The 22,700-nt window shown below is 39.8% G+C and overlaps 1 protein-coding gene across 6 annotated transcripts in view; it reads right to left on the bottom strand.

Annotated features, from left to right (window-relative positions):
* Window positions 1-22,700, bottom strand: part of MECOM (MDS1 and EVI1 complex locus) — a 603,498-nt gene that overhangs the window by 298,663 nt on the left and 282,135 nt on the right. For all 6 annotated transcript variants that reach the window (XM_062212089.1, XM_062212071.1, XM_062212114.1 and 3 more), the window contains one exon: window positions 10,055-10,392. In XM_062212089.1, the coding sequence (XP_062068073.1) occupies window positions 10,055-10,392 (338 nt within the window). Of the gene's footprint in view, window positions 1-10,054; window positions 10,393-22,700 lie in introns of those variants that run through there.

Below are 22,700 nucleotides of genomic sequence, written 5' to 3'. Positions count from 1 at the left end.
TGTGTGTGTGTGTGTGTGTGTGAAGAGAGAGAGAGAGAGAGAGAGAGAGAGAGAGAGAGAGAGTTTCTTTAGCTGTCATGACCTAGCCAGAGGAGTCATAGTGAAAACTCTTTGCAAGGTAGGGAGAGAGGAGACAGGAACACCCCCACTGCTGGCTTAGATTCACAGCAATTGTTCTCCAAGGATTAGTGACTCTTTAGGAAGATCCCAGGAGGATGGATAGGATAAGATCCATCAAGAACACTCTCTGTCTCCTACTGTCTAGTTTCAATCAAATGAGCATAAATCCATACTCAACAATAGCATTCTAGGATGGATGGTTTATGCCTCTTTAGCAAATGAGTCAAAGATTTACTATAGCCTATAATTGTAATGATACCAGTTCAAGTTAGTGAATAATAAACAAATACAAAACAGGAGGGCAAAGCCAGGTAACCTGCTCCTACATGTTGACTAGCTTCACCTAAGGAGCCTCTTCATATTCATCTGAGATGACTTTATGCTAACTCATTGGTTAGGCAGAGGCTTGCCCAGGGGTGAAGTTTCCAGGAAAATAGGCATTCAGATTGGTAGTGTTGTGAGACCAACAAAAACACCCTTTTTTGAAGGCAACAGGTCTCTGTGCCAGGGTAGAGAGTCTATGCTGACCTCATACACCTGCTGAATTCCTACCACAAGAATTTAAATAATTAAAAAAAAAATCAGGCCGGTGCCGCGGCTCACTAGGCTAATCCTCCGCCTAGCGGCGCCGGCACACCGGGTTCTAGTCCCGGTCGGGGCTCCGGATTCTGTCCCGGTTGCCCCTATTCCAGGCCAGCTCTCTGCTGTGGCCAGGGAGTGCAGTGGAGGATGGCCCAAGTGTTTGGGCCCTGCACCCCATGGGAGACCAGGAGAAGCACCTGGTTCCTGCCATCGGATCAGCACGGTGCGCCAGCCGCAGCGCGCCGGCCGCGGCGGCCATTGGAGGGTGAACCAACGGCAAAAGGAAGACCTTTCTCTCTGTCTCTCTCTCACTGTCGACTCTGCCTGTCAAAAATTAAAAAAAAAATCATGTACACCTGTGGCTGCCAATCAGCTGAGGTTTCAATGCTGTGCCATGCACACCTGTGAAGCCTGGCGGGTCAGCTGCAGAGTCACAGGAACACAGCAGTGTCAGTCAGTTGGTGAGAGGCACAAAGGTACCCACCTCCCATGGAGTTGGGACACAAGTTGACTGGCTAATAGCCACAGAAAGTACGTGCAGACACATCACCTACACATAAGGAAAATCATAACAATAGGTGTGGCAGGAATAAGAGCAGAGGTATCAGTAATCACCATCTTCTGCCCACCTTGACCTTAAGAGGAAGGAGCCTCCCTTCCTGAATCAACCACTGTTCCTTGTTTAGTGGCCAAATCCAGACACTGGGTAGCCCAGAGAACGGGGAGGGGCAATATTACATAAATTAATCTACATTACTTAAAAAAAGATCAAATGATGAGTCCTGGATTAAGAGAAGAGTCGGAGAATTTTGGTAACAGAGTCTTTGAATGACCACATGAGACATGGAAAGAGTAGGATAGTGAATGGCAGGTATAGTTGGGAAGAATGGATTTGAGTGCTGCAGGATGTTATAAATAGTATCCTATTTTGGTGTTTCTAGGAAAAAAAAATTTGATTTGTGGTATTTGGTTGCTTTTTTATTTTGGAGGGGTAGGTGTTGCAGCCCTCTTAAAAAAAAAAAAGTGGTAGCCACTGAAAAGGCATCCAGGTTTACAGATTACACAGAAAACATCAATTATCAGCTACAGTACTAGTACATTCCAAAAGGATCAATTTTTTAAAGAATGAATACTTACTTGAGGGTAAGGGCTTGCTATAAGGGCGTGCAATGTGGGTTAGGTCATGATGTTCTACATTTTTCCAAAGAAAATATAGAAAGGCCAAGAAGTACATTAAAAGGTGCTCAGTATCACTAATCATCATGGAAATGCAAATCAAAACACCACAATGAAATACCACCTCACACAGTTGGATGGCTGTTATCAGAATGTCAAAGATAAAAAAGTGTTGGCAAACCCTTATACATTATTGATAGAAATGTAAGTTGGCACCTTTTTTATGGAAAACATTATAGAGGTCCTTCAAAAATTAAAAATAGAACCCCATTTCTAGGTATATATCCAAGGGCAATAAGGACAACTTTTGAAGGGTGTCTACATCACCACGTTCATTTGAAGCACTATTCACAATAGCCAAGATATGGAATCAACCTAAGTATATATTGACAGATGCATGGATTTTTAAGATGTGGTATGCATAAATACAATGAAATACCACTCAGTCTTTAAAAAGAAGGAAATCCTGCTATTTGTGATAACACAGATGAACCTGGAGGACATTTATGTTAAACAAAATAAATCAAACACAAAAAGGCAAATAATACTACATGATCTCACTTACATGTGAAATCTAAATAAATAAATAAAAACCCAAAACTCAAATTCATAGAAATAGAATCAAATTGTGGTATACAAGGATAGGGAGGTGAGAAAAATTGGGAAATGTTGTTCAATTTAAAGGACACAAACGTGCACCTATAAAATGAATAAATTCTGGAGACTTAATATAAAATGCTGTGACTGAGTTGTTAATAATAATGTATTGGAGGCTCAAAATTTGCTGAGAATAGAGTTTAAGTATTTTTACCACATATACCCAAAAAGGTAACTGTCAGGGGACTCCAAAAGTTCATGCAAGATAAAATTACAGGTTAAATTTATTTTGGTAAAAAAAAAAAACTTGAAATAAATGCAGTTTTTCATAATATATATTTCCATGAAGTTTTTAAATACTCCTCAAATGTAAGGTGATAGATACCTTAGTTAGGTTGATTATGGTTACCTTCTTATAATGACAAAATATATCAAGACATTACATTGTATACCTTGAATACATATACTTTTTTTTTACCAATTATACCTTAATAAAGCTGAAAGTATAATTGAAAAAACAATAAAGATATCTGGTGCATATCTCCAAAATCCAAAATTACCTCATTTTCTTTTATTCCAAAATATATATTATCTTACTATCAGCCCCTGCACCTGACCACAGTTGTTATTGGAAGGTTGTGGTGGTGGTGGTAGCGGTGCTGGCTGTTTCTGTTCCAGTTAACATATCGATTGCACATTTCAATATGTAGGATAGCACTGTAGAACCCAAAATCAAGCTTACAATGTGAGAATGATTTCTTTTCAAAGTATATACACCAGGATACCTTCACTGAAATATCACATTTCAAGATTACTAGAACAAAATGTTTTGTCAAAGCATGATGCAAAATTGTTCAATGAATTTCTTTTTTATTTTTTTTTTAATTTTTGACAGGCAGAGTGGACAGTGAGAGAGAGACAGAGAGAAAGGTCTTCCTTTTGCCGTTGGTTCACCCTCCAATGGCCGCCGCGGCCGGCGCGCTGCGGCTGGCGCACCGTGCTGATCCGAAGCCAGGAGCCAGGTGCTTCTCCTGGTCTCCCATGAGGTGCAGGGCCCAAGCACTTGGGCCATCCTCCACTGCACTCCCTGGCCACAGCAGAGAGCTGGCCTGGAAGAGGGGCAACCGGGACAGAATCCGGAGCCCCGACTGGGACTAGAACCCGGTGTGCCGGCGCCGCTAGGCGGAGGATTAGCCTATGGAGCCGCGGCGCCGGCCTGTTCAATGAATTTCTGACTCCAGTATAATCACTTTCCACTATTCCTTGCCAGAAACCCAGAGTTACAGAATTAGATCATCCCAGAAATAACTGAACTTCTAGGAAACAAGAAGTACAGAAAAGAGCAATGATTTATAAAAAGCAATCAATAAGGGCCTGCATTGTGGCTTTGTGGGTAAAGACACCACTTGCCATGCTGGCATTCCATATAGGCACCAGTTCATGTCCCGGTTGCTCCATTTCTGATCCTGCTGCCTGCTGATGGACGGGGAAGAGTAGTGGAAGATGGCCCAAGTGCTTGGGCCCCTGCCACCCAAATGAGAGACCCAGATGAGACTCCTGGCTTCAGCCTGGCTCAGCCCTGGCCATTGTGGCCACTTGGGGAGTAAACTAGTGGATGGAAGATCACTCTCTGTTTCTCCTCCTCTCTCTGAGGATCTTTCAAATAAATAAATAAAAATTTTCAAAAACAATCAATAAAATATAATAATTGTACTATCTAATGGTCCTATGCTATATCTATATTTTAGCTAAGCTTGTTTTTGTTATTGTTTACATTTATTGAATCCTTCTACCAATTCTGTGCTTCAGGAGTAGAGAGCATTTTTTTTTTTTTTTGGCATTTGTATATTTATAACATCAAGGACAGGTCACACAAAATTATCAACTTAAAAACTGATCTACTATAGATACACTGAATTTTGAGTCTAGCCTGCAATTGCTTTGGCAGGGCCAGAAAAAAAGATTTTGTGAGCCTTATATGGCCAGTAGGCTGGACATTTCCTAATCAAGTCTCAATTTATCCTCACAACAACTCTGATTGGATAGGTAAAATTACTATCCCCATATTACAAAGAAATAAATGAAGGGGAAGAGAATTTTTCTGAATCACTCAACTAGTACAAGAAGCTTGAAGAGGATCTGATGTTGAGAGGCCTCACTTCAGAAGCCTACCTGCTATTTTATTTTTTTAAAAGATTTATTCTATTTATTTGAAAGAGTGTTACAGAGAGAGGTAGAGAGAGAGAGAGAGAGAGAGAGAGAGAGAGAGAGAGAGAGAGTCTTCCATCTGCTGGTTCACTCCCTAAATGGCTGCAACGGCCGGAGTTGCGCTAATTCGAAGCCAAGAGCTTCTTCCAAGTCTTCCATGTGGGTGCAGGGGCCCAAGGAGTTGGGCCATCTTCTACTGCTTTCCCAGGCCACAGCAGAGAGCTGGATCAGAAGTGGAGCAGCCGGGACTAGAACTCGCACCCATATAGGATGCCGGCACTTCAGGCCGGGGCTTTAACCTACTGCACCACAGCACCGGCCTCAGCCTACCTGTTATTACTACATCATGTGGCTCTATGCTATCATACTGGCTGCATTCAGAGGAATAAGTGAGAAACCCCTCACTTTTAACCAACAGAAATTTCTCCCTCATTCAGTAAGTGTAATGCTCAGACTCTTGAAAGGAAGTATTCCGGGGTGGCCATTTGGCTCAGCATTTAGTTAGTCTCCTGGGACACCCACATCCCATATCAGAGTGCAGGTTCAGAGTCCCAGCTCTGATCCTGATTCAAGCTTTCTGCTGATGTATAACCTGGAACACAGCAAGTGATGCTTCAAGTTTCTCTGCCACCTACATGGGCGATATGGATTCAGTTCTAAGCTCCTATATTTCTCAAATAAGCTATTTTGAATTATCTACTCAGTTTGTATGTTAGAGAAATAGGATGCAATTTATGGATCAAAATATATGGTCACATTGAATAAGCCATAGGTATCAAAGACATCATTTGTATGACTTTCTCTCAAGCTAGTATTGGTTTTATAAAGAGAAACTTTTCAAATATGATTAGAATTTGGCAATGATTGCCACTTCACAGTGTAAGTGTGAAGCCTGGCTCAGCTGTGGCCGTTGTAGGCAAATGGGGATTGAACCACTGGATGGGAGATCTGTGTCTGCCTGCCTTTCTAATAAATATTTAAATAATTTCTTTTTTGAAAGGCAGAGATACAGAGAGAAGGAGAGACAGAGAGAAAAGGAAAGATCTTTCATTCACTGGTTCACTCCCCAAATGGCCACAATGGCTGGAGTTGGGCCAGTCCAAAGCCAGGGGCCAGGAGCTTCTTCCAAGTCTCCCATGTGGGTGCAGGGGCCCAAGCATTTGGGCCATCTTCCACTGTTTTTGCTGGCACATTAGCAGGGAGCTGGATCAGAAGTGAAGCATCTCTCTCTCTCTCTCTCTCTCTCTCTCTCTCTCTCTCTCTCTCTACCTCTCTCTGCCTCTCTGTAACTCTATATCTCTGCTTTTCAAATAAATAATAAATCTTAAAAAAAAAGTGGAGCAGCTGGAACTTGAACTGGCACCCATATGAGATGCTGGTGCTGCAGCTGGTAGCTTAACCTGCTATGCCACAATGCCGGTCCCTAAATAATTTCTTAAAAACATTCTATCACTAATTATTTTCAGGTCTTAAAAACAATCAAGCACCCCCAAGTCTGAAAATCTTTTTGTTAAAGACAAATCACTTATACTGTGAAGTGGCAATCATTGCCAAATTCTAATCGTATTTGAAAAGTTTCTCTTTATAAAACCAATGCTAGCTTGAGAGAAAGTCATACAAATGATGTCTTTGATACCTATGGCTTATTCAATGTGACCATATATTTTGATCCATAAATCACATCCTATTTCTCTAACATACAAACTGAGTAGATCATTCAAAATAGCTTATTTGAGAAATATAGTCAACTCTTTAATAATTACTTAAATATGGCACTGAACGATGTCCCCAAGTTATATTATCTTTGATCCCTCTCTTTTAAAATTTTTCTTTGAAGAGGCTATCATATTTCTTTGATTCAGTTGAATTATATCACAACATGGAGCACTTATTATTGACCCATTGGCCAAACGAAAAAAAGCAGGGGCTAATCAATTCTCAGTAGTTTCCCTGGAATCATACAGTTTGTGGCAGAGGGAGGCTTAACCACACATTTCTAAATTCCAGACTTTACATTTTTCCATGGACCTCCAAAGCCACATCACCCAACATTCTTTTTTTTTTTTAAAGATTTATTTATTTATTTGAAAGTCAGAGTTACACAGAGAGAGAAGGAGAGGCAGAAGAGAGAGAGGTCTTCCATCCGCTGATTCACTCCCCAATTGGCTGCAATGGCCAGAGCTGAGCCGATCCGAAGCCAGGAGCCAGGAACTTCTTCTGGATCACCCACGTGGGTGCAGGAGCTCTCTGCTATGCTCCACCTGTGGTGCCAGCATCCCATTTGGGTGCCGGTTTGAGTCCCAGCTGCTCCTCTTCCAAATCAGCTCTCTGCTATGACCCGGGAAAGCAGTGGAAGATGGCCTAAGTGATTGGGCCCGGGCACCCACGTGGGAGACCTGGAAGAAGTGTCTAGCTCCTAGCTTCCGATAGGACCAGCTCTGGCCATTAGGGCCATTTGGGGAGTGAACCAGTGGGTGGAAGACTTCTCCCTCTCCCTCTCTCTGTCTGTAATTCGACCTTCAAATAAATAAATAAAATCTTTTTAAAAACAACAACAACAAAAAAAAAACTGGTGAAACACAATCAAGATATTGAACTAAGAGGATAGAGCTTTGTAAGCACTCAAGGAAATTTTGCTATATTAGGGAAGCTGGGGAAGTAATCTGGATATTGCACAATGTTTATAGTTTGTTAGTAAATGCATTCACCTTTCCTGGCAGGGCAAATGTAGGCAGTACTAAATTGTCACTAGGAAGGTCATGAATGGTGGCATGGAAGAAGAGAACTTGAAGAATGAATAGAAACTCACTAAACACAGGGAACACAAGGAAAAAAAGAGTTTATAACAAATGGGCTTTACAGAATAGGGAAGCTACGACTTCGGCATGGTTGGTATAGAACAGAGTAAAGCTGATATATTTTTTGGCTTGGGCAACTGGGTAAATGGTAATTTATTAAAACAAGAAATGCACAAAAAGGAAGGCTTTGTGGAGAAAAAGACCACGGGCAGTACTGGAGAAAGTAATGGTTTGTCCTGTTATGACAGGCAGAGCTTCTGTAGGGCAGACCTTTAGTGCAGACTCCGATGCACAGCAGGGACTCAGTAATTGATTGCTGAACCTGGATTTCCTGTTTGTGCTTCTCTCTGAGAGTACCTAAGACACATTTTTTTTTTCTCCTTCAACACATCATTGTAAATAATGAAGAAGTATCAAAAAGAGTCATCACACTAGTTAATCACAATTATCTGTCTAACCAAATAGGAGGAAAATGAAATACAGTTGAGGTCAAGTATGACAGGAGGACAATTAAAAATGAACACACAAGAGTGGGGTGAGATGCCTTTGTGAAAGTTCTTTTTGATCATGATTGGATTTCATATTAACTAGGGTAAGAGAAAAAAAATAGTCAAGAGTCAAGAACTCAACTGCTTCTCAAAGGATAACCAGTTTGCCAAAACCACAAAAAGCCCTTTCTCTGGTTTGGTTCATTATACCTGCAGAGCAGACAATCCACATGCCCAAAAGGGAGAATAAAATGATGAAGAAAACTACTGAATTGGCCATCAACCTAATTCTTGAAGGAGAAAGAAGGACTACATGATCTTTCGCCAAAAAGTCATGAACTATTTTATAAAGGTATCTTGAATTACAAAGCAGTAAAACAACTCCATTTTGACATAATGAAAAGAATCATCTTACATTTCTCAAGGTAAATATTTGCCTGTGTATCTGCTGAAGACATTTTACTCTAAAGAGAAAAAAATATAATTATTTTTAAATTTCCTCTAAATGCACAATTTTCCCCAGGTTCAACCCCCAGTCCATGGGTATTATGTTTAAAAAGGCACAGTCCTGCATTTACCAACCTCCCTGTAATTGCAAAATGATTCCGTTTACTAAGCCTTGGTTTATTCCAAGCCTTCTGGATAATCTTGACCAGTACTGCACTTGTTGTTTAACTCTGGAGATTTTGTAATAAAAGTTTAATGAGTTACTTATTATTAGAATGTTTATGGCCATTATTTTAAGGTGAACAATAATGACGTAAAGTTCATACGCATTTGGTTTAAAACGTATTCAACTCACATATCAGTTAATGGTACGGTGACTTTTTAAAAATCTCTTATCAATAAACGTGTCTAAGGGCAGTGTAGCTGAACTACAACTTTCACTGGGGCTGTGGTTAGGAATGAAACTAAGGAAGGCTTTCTCACTTGTGATCATGTCAAATCTAGGTCTTAACTTTTGCCATTTCAAATTTGAACGAGAATTGTTTTTATGGTGACATTTTGAACAGATTTCACACAATGGGACACACACAAAGCAAGGAGACAAAGTGTTGAGATTAAGTTCTGAAGCCACTGCATATTTATTTCTGTTTAAAAACTAACCATATATTCTATTAATGAGCAAAAATATTGAGAAAATATAATAAAATAAATCTAGTTTACCTGATTTTTGTCTAACTGAAGTACTAGGAAACCAAAGGTCAATCACATCTCCAAAAGCACCATCATACCCATGTAAAAATTGTCTACAAGATTTTCAGAGATTATGCATACATATATATATATGTATATATTCTGAATCTGTACAAAAATTATAAACTCAGAAGAATCACAATCTATTGAAATAAAATCAACTTAGATTTTGAAATCAAACCATAACTTCTAATTCTTAGTTGTCAGATGAATTCTATCCAAAGTATGAATATGACCAAAATCAAGCACTAATTTCCATAACCACTTTATGCTGTCATTTTTATGCACAAATTACTTATTAAATCAACTCAAACATAAAGAACCATCTTGGAATTCAGTGATGAGTGCAGTGTACCCTTTCTGGAAGCATATAGAATAAAAACAGGATCATCAAAGGGATCAAAATACATTAGAAGAACACAGCAAAATGGAAATTTAAAATGAAAGTAAAACCAAATTAACTCAGAGCCACAAAAAAAGGATAGTGTGCAAATGTTTTCCTCCTATCTTTCAAGTGCCTCCAAAAGATAAAATATAGTAAACATGTCAAAATATTATTTGTTTGCTAATGCCATATGCTATGTACAGCAGGTCATATTTGATATTTCCAAAAGTTAACTATAAAGTCACATTTGTTTTCTTTTTATTATCATTTTAAGTTTATGCTATTCTTTTACTGTTAATTTGGTTGGTTTCCCTTCCATCATGCTATACTTTTAGGCAATACATTGTTTTTAATCAAGAAGTGAGATTGTAAGGGAAGTTCATTCTTACTTGTTTTATGACTACTTAATTAATGTCTTCTTTACATATCTGAATATGTATGCATATATATGTGTGTGTGTGTATATATATACACATATATAAATTGACAAAATATGTTCTTACCTCCCATCCATAACTAGGGTCTTTCAGGTCTGATCTCTGCTCTCCCACATAAGGCCCGAACTTTTCACCTACTTCAATCTTCCTTTTGGTCCATATTCCTAGTCCTGCTCCTGGCATATTTGACTCTCGAAGTTCAAAATCAGCAGGAATGGGGATATCATCGGGGATGTAGATGGGGGCTTTGTAAGGAGAGCCCTCCTTCGGAGTGAATGCTTCACTGGATGTGGCTGGAGAGCATGGCTCTTGAATATTGAGGGAGGCAGTGCTGCCTACTCCATCTGCATCTGGCATTTCTTCCAAAGGTATTTCAGGGGAGTTGCTGTATACACACTCATTACCTGTGAATAAAAAGAACTTTGTAAATTCCTACTGATATAGAAGAGACAAAATTCCACAGGGGTAGTCACTTTATTATATTGTTGTTCTTTGAAGGCTAAATAGGAAAATTACAACGTTAAAATGTGCCTTCATCAAGAGCTCTATTATTCATAAGTGGGAGAGAGGTGGGGATTAGGATCTCTGTGGTTTATCTGTGGTGAATTCATAAATCAAATGAGCTAATCCTCAACTGCCAATACTCTCCTGAGCCAGCTCAATCCATTATCCATCTAGGAAACAATCAGCAGCTTAATGATTGGTCTCAAGAAAGTACAGACAAGAAGTAAACATATGGGTAACTACGAACTATTCTGAATTAGGAGCAGACAAGATTAACTAATTGACTAGAAAGTCATAACACGCAAAGGTAGCTCGGAACAGAGTCATCAAAGATTCCAAAGGTTGCCATGTGCAACAAGGCTTAAATTTGTGTGTGGCTGAATTTTTATTGGAATATTAATGTATGTTTGTTCTTTCTCTTTTTCCTTTTCCATTTCAAACATGTCACCAAGCTCTTGGTATTCCCTTCCCTCAGTCACTGATGCACAGCAGAAAGCTAAAATTACTGAAAGCTAGGGCTTCCTGTGGATATTTGTAAAAGCTGAAGACATTAAAGAAATAGGATGGACTTTTGAAAGGGGAAAGGGAGTGAGGGAGGGGTGCCTTTAGATGCATCAGAGAGTTTTCTCCAGATTGAGAAGTGGTGGAGCTCAGATGGTCTCTGCATAGGAAAGAGCCCTAAGGAGGGGCAAGCCTTTGTGGGAGCAGCTCGTAGAGGAACCAGGAGGGCAGGCACTGGGTGCAGACTCCTCAAAGCAGCAGAGCCCCACAGTTGGAGGAAATGAGTGCACTGTATGAGACTTTAAGCCCTGTATGAAAACAGAGTGGAAAGGATAATGGCTGAGCTTGAATTTCCCACCACCAATTGGAGGGGATTTCAGCTGTCTTAAAGTAAATAAATACATATCTCTTGTCCACCAGGATTGACTAAAAGTCATACCAGATTTATCTGAGACATAGAACTTCAAGAGGAAAACTAAGAAACACAGATTAAATAATAAGGGATAGATTTCACCCAGAATTGTCCAAAGGTAAAATGAGTTGTCTCCAGTTACCAACACAGGGGTTCTAATATCAAAGGACTTCAAAAAATTCTTGGAAAAATAAAATCAAAAGATAAGCCTATGTTGTTGCAAAAAAAATTTGAAATATATGCTCTTTTTTCATGATATGCATTGCCCATGAACTTTGTGAAGATCCTTCGAGTAGTCCGGATAACCACGAGTTACAGATGATACGGAGGAATTTCAGTTTTAGGTTGGTGACCAAATTGGGTAACCTTTAATTCCTATCAATCCTGCAGTTCTGTGGACTGTTAAAGTCTTTCCAGATCGTTCACTGGACTAGAGGGTAGAAGACCAGGGTTCCTGCCCTAAACCTTTCTGTGACTCACTATGGAAATTAACCATAACATTCATTAACAACAGTTCATCAAGTAATGAATGACTCCTGCCCCATAAAGTTTTGCAGAGTACAAAATGTCAGTACATGTGGAAGTATCTTCTAATGACGTGCATGCTTCTTGATTCAAACAGTGAGATAATGCCATTAAAACCAGTCCCAACCTTTTACCTATGGGACATAGGTTCTCAACATGCAAGGACTCCAGCATCCAACTTCATATGGTGAGATACAGGTTCTTAATATGCAAGCTCATTATCACTCAAGTTCAGCACCCCCAAAATCTTATATTTTATCATCTACCCTGAAATCAATTATCCTCCCAACTTTTCTGTTTCCGTTAGTAGTATCATCTTTCCCATAATTTTCCATGTTTGAGGCTAACATAGACAGTTTCTCTCCTTTGTCTTCTAATCCAGTCACTAAATGATATATGTTCTTAAAGAATTTTACCTTCCTCCAATTCTTTCAATCCACATTTCACAAGTGAATTTTCTAATAGTCCTCCAGAGAGATTCTTAGATCACCAGTGTCCTTCCACCATCCCTCAACTCTGAGCCTGTACAACACTGCTGGATTAGCCTGCCTCACACACCTATTTTCCTACCCAACAGCCTCCAGTAACACTCAGTGTTTGCTAGTAAAGTATAAACCCCTTAGACTTGAAATAAAGTCTCTCTCATTTTAAAACCATTCCCTCTTTCCACCTGAGTCTCAATACTGTTGAACATGAAGCTCCAGGCTAGAATATGCTTATCCCTGGCCTCCGAGCTCAGAAAACATTTCTTCTTCAGTGCTTCCTGCCTGGCTATGCTAGCTCTGCTTTTCCATCCAAAAAATGTTTATTCACCCTCCAAGGTCAAGTTCTAACTTGTCTTATCACTATCCCGTTTAATGCAAGTATCCCCTTTCCTTCAGTTCTTACGTAATTTCATCCCTGGGTTTGGTAATCAAATGGTATGCATTGCTGCTTAAGGTTTCATGGATGTGAGTCTTTATTTCCCCAACTAGAAAGTGGGCCCTTGAAGGGAGGCATCAGAATTCTCAGGACTTAGGACTTCTCCAAGTGATATGCACATAGATGCTTAATGACTACTTGTTAAATAGATAACTAACCTCACATAGCTTTTTATTGAACTATTAAACCAAGTCAATATTTTTTCTACCAAATATAGGAAACTCTTTTGATTCTAAAAGGCACTTTTAAAGCATAGAAATAGAACACAATTGATTACAAATTTTTCTCCAAACCCAACATCAAAAGAAAATATTTGTTTCAGAGGAATATTCTTCATGATCCAAACAAACTTGATAAAGTACATCTAATTTTATCCTTTAGGGAGAATTTGCACTTTAGCCTAATATTCAAAAGATCACTGATGGTCTTGATACAACTAAAAACATTTTAATAATCTTTTTTAGAATTATAACATTCAACTACAGCATACGGAAAGGTACTTTACAAATTCTTAAAAAGATTTATCTCCCCTCATGAGGATTTTGTTTTTCTGGAGAAATGCTATCAACTGGAAGATAACATGTATTCTATAAACTTGTCCATACAAGTAATAGGAAGCAAAAAGACACCTGAGGAAGTACAGCAGTATTTCTCTGGTAATTACCATTTAAGACCAGTAAAATGTACCCTCTTTCCTCAAAGGGTGAAACAAGCCACATTGTCAGTTCTATCAAAGTAATCTCAAATATTTAAAAATGATACAGACCAGGGCCAGCTTTGTGGTGCACAGGGTTAAGCTGCATCTTGTGACATCTATATCAGAGTGCCGGTTCCAGTCCCAGCTGCTCTGCTTCCAATCCAACTTCCTACTAAAGCATCTGGGAAGGCAGCCAAAGATGGCTCAAGTACTTGGATCCCTGCCACCCATGCAGGAAACCAAGATGGAGTTCTTGGCTCTTTGCTTCAGCCTGGCTCAGCACTGATTGTTGTAGCTACTTGGGGACTGAACCAGTGGTTGGAAGATCTCTCTCTCTCTTTCTCTCTCTTTCCCTCTCTCTTTCTGTTCTTCTGCCTTTCAAATAAATAAGTATTTTAAAAAGAAAAGAAAAGGAAAGGAAAGAAAAGAAAAGGATAGCCAGTGCTGAGGCTCACTAGGCTAATCCTCCGCCTGCAGCACCGGCACCTTGGGTTCTAACCCCGGTTGGGGCGCCAGATTCTGTCCCGGTTGCTCCTCTTCCAGTCCTGCTCTCTGCTGTGACCCGGGAAGGCAGTGGAGGATGGCCCAAGTGCTTGGGCTCTGCACCCACATGGGAGACCAGGAGGAAGCACCTGGCTCCTGGCTTCAGATCGGTGCAGTGTGCTGGCTGTAGCAGCCATTTGGGGGTGAACCAATGGAAGGAAGACCTTTCTCTGTCTCTCTCTCTCACTGTCTAACTCTGTGTGTAAAAAAAAAAAAAAAGGATAAAGACCAAAAAAACCCATCTGTACCCTCCAGTGATCCATGACCCCTGATCACTCACAAACTCTCCCAATGCTTGAACTAAATGAATGCATTTAGATTTCAGTTACTGGAGCCAGCGCTGTAGTGCAGCGAGTTAAGCAACCTGTGACACTGACATCCCATACGGGGCCAGTTTGAGCCTTGGTTGATCCATTCTGATCCATCTCCCTGCTAATGCACCTGGGAAGGCAGGAGAGAATGGCCCAAATACCAGGGAGACCTGGATGAAATTCCTGGCTTTGACCTGGCCCAGGCTTGGCTATTGCTGCGATTTGGGGAGAGAGAACCAGCAGATGGAAGGGGTGTGTGTGTGTGTGTGTGTGTGTAACTATGCCTTTCAAATAAATAAATCTTAAAAAAAAAATCTATTATGGAGACAAAATGCACAGGTGGTACCCAGACTGCTGCACAAAAGTTTTTGAATTTAAAGTTGAATGCAATTCTGCTTACAATGACAGAATATTCTAGTGAAACATACAGAACAATTTATATAGATCCAGCCAATCCAACAGAAAGACCCACAGTCCTATTCATCTACATGCAGGCATTAAATGTGTATGCAAACTCGGGCAATTTGTTTTCAAGCCACCATTAATCTGGTATCATCTGAATTAATTATAAAAGGGCTTGGGTGACAAAAACAGAAACATAAAATTGCTCAGTTTTACAGATCAAAACATGTAACAATATTTCAACATAATGTTGCATTATGAAATTTTCAACAATCAATGCAGTTTATCACACCACACTGAGTATTTTCATAAGCTAAAATAAACTAATGCCTCCAGGTACATTACTCAAGAACTATCCAAAAAGCTACTCAAACATTTCACCTCAATGACAAAGTACCTCAATTATCATGTCTCCATTAAACTTCCGTTATGGGGAAACAATCTGGTCTGCTAGATCCCTTCCCTTGGCTGTAACTGTAGTTAATTAAAGCATTTCTCAGGTGTTACACTGACAGATTGGGCACATTTACAATAGGTAAGTATCAGGTAAGAAGTGCTGTATAAATCAGTGTGGTCTCATAAAGATAAATAACTTTGTAACTTCTTAGAGCTGAGCTGCCTGCTACTATAATTTGCTTCATGCATCCTTTAGGCATGTCATTAACTGAAGACAAAAAGACAAGCTTATTGCTGGATTTGAGGCAAGCGATTTGGGAAATGCTGTTGGCAATCAGCCTCTTCAATTCAAATTTTAAGTGTTCTAGTTCCCAGAGACCAAGCAAGAGCCTTTATTTTTAATAGATTATATTCATTTCTATGACTCTGAATAACTAACACAGGTTTCCACTTGAGGAGAGTTCCATTTTGAAAGCATATCAGGGCCGGCGCCGCAGCTCAATAGGCTAATCCTCCGCCTCCAGCGCTGGCACACTGGGTTCTAGTCCCAGTCGGGGCGCCGGATTCTATCCCAGTTGCCCCTCTTCCAGGCCAGCTCTCTGCTATGGCCCGGGAAGGCAGTGGAGGATGGCCCAAGTCCTTGGGCCCTGCACCCGCATGGGAGACCAAGAGAAGCACGTGGCTCCTGCCTTTGGATCAGTGCAGTGCGCCGGCCACGGCAGCCATTGGAGGGTGAACCAACGGCAAAAAGGAAGACCTTTCTCTCTGTCTCTCTCTATCACTGTCTACTCTGCCTGTCAAAAAAAAAAAAAAAAAAAAAAAAAAAAAGCATGTCGGAATCTGCAAAGGGGAAGTTGAAGAAATCATACTTTAAACAACTGCCATGGATGTATCTGTATTTTCTGGCTTTGACACAACAATCCAACGAGTAAATGATCATGAGAAAGATAATCTTCCATTCTGATCTTGTGAATCATGATATTCAAAGATGCTAAACAGCTATTCCAAAGTCAGCTGAGATTAACCCAGGTGTCCAAATCCAGTTCTCCTTTTAATTCTCAGCAATTTTTTTCCTTTATAGATAAATTTTAAGGTTTGTTTGATCAAAATTGTGGCTTTATTATGTGAATATAGTTTGTGTTGGTGACTTTTTTACTTAACACTTTTTTTTTTTTACTATTTTTAAACCTACATTTAATAGCTTCCTACTCCATTACATGAATCCACAGTAAGAGAACTAGTTACATAATATTTATTTAGGTAGCTTCTAACTTTCTGCTACCATAAATATCACTGAAATCAACATTTTAACAAAATATTTATATTCATTCAATCCAATTTCCTTAAGTTAGATTCCTATAAGAAAATTTAGTAAGTATTGACAGATTGCTTTTCCAAAGCGTATACCAATTTATACTGCTACCAATCACACTGGCATTTATTATTATGTTTGTTTTTCATCTTTTTTATAAATGGGGAAATTACATATCTATATTACTTTGATTCACATCTCAGTGATTATTGGGACTAAATTTTTTGGCAATAATATTTCTTCTTTTGCAAATTGTTCACTGTCTTTACCCTCAATGGGGCTTTATATATCTTATTAATAGTAAAGAAATTAGCTCTTTAATTTAGTTTTTATAATTTTTCCAGCTTACTTTCCACTTGGTATTTGAATGGATTTTTAAAAAATTGTAGGGAAATACTTCCCTCTTGTGATTTTTCAATTTTTCTTAGAATACCCTCCCCTATCCTAAGGTGGGAAAAATTCCCTTATATTTTCCTTGAGTTTCATAGTTGCTATTCTCTCAGCCTTGGATTACCAATGATTCACTGCTGAGTGAAAAGCAGAGAAAAATGATTTCATTGATTTGAGGTCCTGTAAACGTCAGGCTAGAAAAAATTTCACTTGTAATTCTTGGGTTCTTATTTGCAAGGCTGGCCTAAAATGCTTTCTCTTTTTGTGGGTTTTATATAACTCACCATTTGTTTCTTTTGGCCTCTCTGCCTATTTTAACTGCAAGTCCTCTGGGCAGATGCCATTCAAAATCCCAAGTTTCACTAGTAATAGCATTTAGAACCCATCATAAGACTTATCACTCAGCATCATCATTAGTGATAGGAACATAATTTTCCTCTCTACTCTTCACATGAGTTCATTGATAGAAAATATTCAGCAACTAAATGATTTACTAGTAACATTAAAAGCATAGACGAGTGTACATAGTTTGACTGTATGACTGATTTCTGCAGTCATTAGACAAGAAATCGGTTATTTGTAATCAGCCATACACATATCCATGTGCATTTGCACTGTGTCTGTGTGTTGGGTTGGGGGGGGGGGGGGGAGAGGGATGTATGTGTAATAGCTCCCTAATCTTAAAAATAGCCTGAGACAGAAACATGATTTGAGATCTCAGGCAGACTGGTTGAGATCATAACTACATGCAACCACTGCCAAGAGGAGCCCAGCTAGGGAATTGAACAGATTAGGTAACTCAGAAATTTAGACATTTCCCCCCATTATGTTCCTCATTGCAGTTTTGTAATAAAAACATGAGCGAACTTCAAAGGAAGCTCTGTAGTAAAGGTTAATTGCTACTAAAGGAGAGGGTGGGCCCAAGCACCAGTACTTTGTGCCCAACTCGCAAGCAGACAGGAAGGATTACACGTGGCTGAGAGCTGAGGATGTGTGCCCGGCGCTAGAAGGAAAGGGGGCTCGGCCAAACCTCAAAGCCCCACCAGGGACCTCTGGTAGGACGTGAGTGCACGAGCAGGAGTCCAGGAGTCAATGGCTGCTAACAGTGGGGCAGGCAAGGGAGGGGGGAAGACATCAATTTCCTTCCAAAATTAAGACCGGACATACTCTTCTTCCCTTGTTAGGACCATTCCAGAGCAGTTACACAGGCATGTTTGTGCGAAAGCAGAGGCCTTCAGGAGCCAGCCCTTCTGCACCAGCAACAGAGCCAACAAACGCGAGCTGGGCTTGGGGAAAAGGGCGGGGCCCGAGTAATGCCAGATGCACAAACAGAACAAAGAAGGAGGCTATAACTGGCCAGCAAAATCTTCTGCGAGAAGGGCCCCAAGATAATGAAATTTAAGATCCCAACGAAAGGAAGAAAGGAAACTAGCAAAAATAAGGAAAACGAATTTTCAGAAAACTGACTTAAACAAGCTGTTAAGACAATACTAAGGGTCCAGGGGTACAAGCGTAGAAAATACAAGTAGTTGTACCTACTAGAATAAGAAGACACGGTGTTGATGGACATAGGTTTCAGGTCCCCCTCCAGAGAATGGTGAGAAGCAAATAGACTTAAATGGAGTGCTTTGACAATGGACTGCATTTAGAGAGTCCGTGTCTCTAGAGATCATTATGTTTGTGAAATAATCTGTCAACATGACTTGGCGCATGGAATTTTTTAATGACTTTCTAAGCTTCCTTGCACTTCTTGCAGTTGCTACTTCCTTGTGCCATGCTAGTCCCTCTCTTCCTTATGAAACTCCTCACCACCTACCCCAGTCCCTAGTGTTTCCTAAAAATATTCCATTGATGGGCTATCAAAAAGAGCCTCAACAGAAGATGGGTTGGAAGGCAAGGCTGAAAAGGAGATGGCAAAGAATAGTATAGGAATTGGGAAAGAATATTACAAGGAATTGGGAAAGAAATAGATCAACGAGCACTCATAATGTTATGTCATACTTCTTGTTTGTCCCGAGGTTTTTCAACCTTGTTGAGCATTTTGCCACTCTGCTAGGAATCTCCCAGTTGTTTCACTCAACGAGTATGGTTAGGAGGTTAAACTGATGGCTGCTAAGGTATTATGAAATGAGGCCACTTTCAAAAGTTTCTCTTCAGTAATTGAATCTTTTTTTCAAGTGATTATGGAAAGAAATTGCTAGAAAATTCATAGTTGATGTATGCATAAAGCCCTTTGGTATCTAGTTACAGAATCTAAAACAGCTGAAATAAAGACATTAAAGTGCTGTACCATTCCAAAGGAAAGCATGACCTGGTTAATGTTTGGCTTATTCTCTTGTTAAGGAGTCACAGTCACCAATACCCACTGGAATGACCAGGTAAGAACAGACTTATCACATATCACATAATGTTTCTTTTATATTACGACTATGTGCCTTGACTTTCTTTTAACAATACAAATGTTTCAGAGACTTTGGGCAACCTCTGACCTGATGGCTTTTTTTTGTAAGCTTTTTATATCCCCAAAGTGATTTTCCTTCAGATTCATTTAGAATAAAGCAGAAATGCTGTGTATTTATGTCTCAGACGATGGGGTGGTTACTTCTCAGGCAGTCTGAAATGACCAGAGTACAGCCTTTCAGTATTCAGGCCATATCTACAGCAATTATTTGCCAGCATATCTAAAAGAAGGCAGGCATTTCCTGTTGCACACAAATGGGACGCCCTTATCTAAATTACTGTTTAAACAGGTATTTAAGAAAAGACTATCACAGGCAGGAATTTACTGATGACGGAACACATTAGTTTAGGGCTGGACACATTAGTTGAGGACTAACCATTGTCAAGAAAGGAAGCATATCAGCATCAGGAAGGTATAGAGCATATTTTACAACTCCCATATGGGTCAAGATGGTGGATCATAAACCATACCATTTGCACTTGGAGAAAGCAGGAGTGGCCCATGGCCTGGCACGGAGGTCTGGATTTGGCAACGTGTCATCAAGTCCTGGAGTAACCTTGAGAGACAGAGCTTGAGGGCCATGGTCGTCTGGGGTCCCTGTTTCCTGATCCATAAAATAAGCATGTTGGACAAGTTCATCCCCAGGTGCAATCTGCTCAATCAACCCCATGGAAACCACAATGGAAACCAAAGATGGTCCAAGTTTGATGTATCAGAAGCTTATAAAATCTATTTCCTGGAAAGATACTTTGAGACTAATTGGTTTGATCTCTTCCAACATGTAACCTAGCAGAGACTGTACTCTGGCTGCCTAACCTTGCTCTAACCAGTGGAACTGGAATTTATTCCCAGTAGAGGCTTATAAAACTGGGCTGTTATTCTCACATTAAGTAGACTGCCCTCTGGTGAGGACTGTGGTTTATGTGTGGGTAGAATGTGTGGTTTACTGCCTCTAATTTGTTTATGTTGTTGATGGTGGTTTCAGAAGAAAGCTACACCCCTTCACTTGCTAAAGAGTGACCTGATTTGCTTCCTTTTCTTTAAAAAAAAAAAGTGTTTAAAGGTGGGCAGAGACATGAGGGAGCATTAATGTGCCATTGCTGATGGAGGAGCAGCTGGGATCCTTTTGGCCACAGCTCTGCTTCCTTCGGCTCTGCATGTGAAATGAGAGCCCCAACTTGTTTATTATAATTACCTAAGTGTGGCTCGGTGGCTTTTGGCAGAGATCCCTCTTGCCTCCAAAGGAGAGACCAAAACTCAGGAGCTACAGGCTAAGGGAAAGAGAGGAGAAAAGTGCATTTTCTGGCAGGAAGACTGAGTTCTAATACATACTGGGTGAAAATATTCAAAACAACCCCCCAAAGATGAAGATCAAAAAGTAAATGAGGTTGAGATCTCCTTTCAACCATATGGTAAACAAAGATAGGTATGCAGAAGAACTGAATAAACAGTGTAAATCTAAGTTCAGATTCATTCTCACAGCTGCCTCATTGCAGACCCTTCCCTACTGCTACAAAACAGAAGAGCTTTCTTATAGCCAGGAGACCTACATAAAGAAAAGAAAATAATTATGCATGTCTGGCAGAAGAGGGAGTTGTAGCAATGGCTTGCCAATAAAAAGGAATGTGAACAAGCAATAGAACACTAACCTAACCACACTCTTGGCTTGATAAGAAGCAGAGAGTGCCCCCAAAGCATGAAATTTGGATAGAGTCTCAAGTTTAGTTTTTATTTACAAAGGAGAAATGGTTCTTATTCTCACAAGGTTTGGTAACTAAAAGTCAACAATGACTTCTGATTTTAAAGTGACTCCGTGGGAAGAGTTCTTGATTTGGCTAATTTCAGCCCAACTCTGCCCTATTGCAAATAGAATATCTTCAGCGTAAAATAAGTTTAAATGTAGCCAACGAGTGCAATTTTCTGCCCCCATTCGAAGCTCCAACGGCCCCCATATTAAGTTTCCCAATACCACACATACCAAATGTAAAATCATTCAAAACCATGGTGATAGAGAATTTCATTGAAAAACATAAAGGAAGATTTTTTTAATTTGAGCAAACATTATACACTTTGATGAAAATGTTTGCAGAAAAATATGAACAGATGTGCTATGCATATATGTATACATACACCAAATAGCACTTATGATTTGAGAGGGGGTAATTTCAACATTGCTAAGTGGTAACACAAGCTAGGTATTTAAGGGAGTGATATAATATGACAACTTCATAGACTACCAAACTATGTATGGTCTCTGGAAATTGTCATTATCAACATGTACAATAACTAGTAGCATTAGGTGGTCTGTACAGTATCCTTCATGTCTAATTGAGTCACTCAGTCTAAGGCACTTGATGGGCACCAGGCACTGCCTCCTAATGAGAATGGACTTTAAAAAAAAAGGCATTCAGAACCTCTTCCATATAAATAACTATCATTTGCAGCAAGAGAGGATTATAAATGTTTGCTGGCAAAGACTAAATTTATTTACAAACTGGGTCTAATTTATTTATGGCTCAAGAACCACCAGCTTTTGTCGAAATATTTATGTTATCTGCAATTCAGCCTCACTAAACTCTACCACAATCATAAACACTGTTGAAAAATTATTTGCAGTTAGCAGGATTTAAACTACCCATTATATCACCAGCAAGTGCCAGTAAACTTTTCACTGGTTGATAAAGTTTCCTCCATGAAATAAATATACATATGACTTTTAAAATCTTCGGTGGGCTCCATCCTAGGACAAGTAGAGGACTAAACAGATGTCCTAGACTTTCCTACTTTTGTGTGAGTGCTTCAACAGCACATTCCAATTTAAAATTTGTAGATAGACTACAAAAGTACCCACATTTAAATCCTTTTCTAAAAGCATTAAAAGGGGAATGAGATGACCCAACGTTGAGATGATGGTTGCTGTCCAAGATGCCGCCACTCAGACTTGTTCATTTACACATTCCAAACCATCTATGCAGTACCATGTTGTGCTTGGAACCGTGCAAATTGTAAAGGGTAGATACAAAGTTGAATAAAAGTTTAAAAGTTTTTGCCCTTGCAGTACGTTGAGGCTAACCATAAAGATGCTGGTTAAGATATCTACGCCAGGGTGCCTGGGTTCAGTTCTCAGCTCCGGCTCTTGTCTCCAAATTTCCTACTAATGTAGACCCAGGGAGTCAGTAGTGATGGCTCAAATAATTAGATTCCTGCTACCAAAACCTGGATTGAGTTTCCTTCTCTTGACTTCAATCTGGATGAGCCCCACTTGTTGTGGGCATTTGATGAGAGAATCAGTGGATGGGAAAACCCTTGATATCTTTCTCTTTCTTTCTCTCTCTCC

Source organism: Lepus europaeus, chromosome 2, assembly GCF_033115175.1.
Source record: "Lepus europaeus isolate LE1 chromosome 2, mLepTim1.pri, whole genome shotgun sequence".
In the NCBI taxonomy this organism is placed as follows: domain Eukaryota; kingdom Metazoa; phylum Chordata; class Mammalia; order Lagomorpha; family Leporidae; genus Lepus; species Lepus europaeus.
Note: the sequence above shows the minus strand (reverse complement) of the source record. Positions and strands in the feature narration are given on the sequence as shown.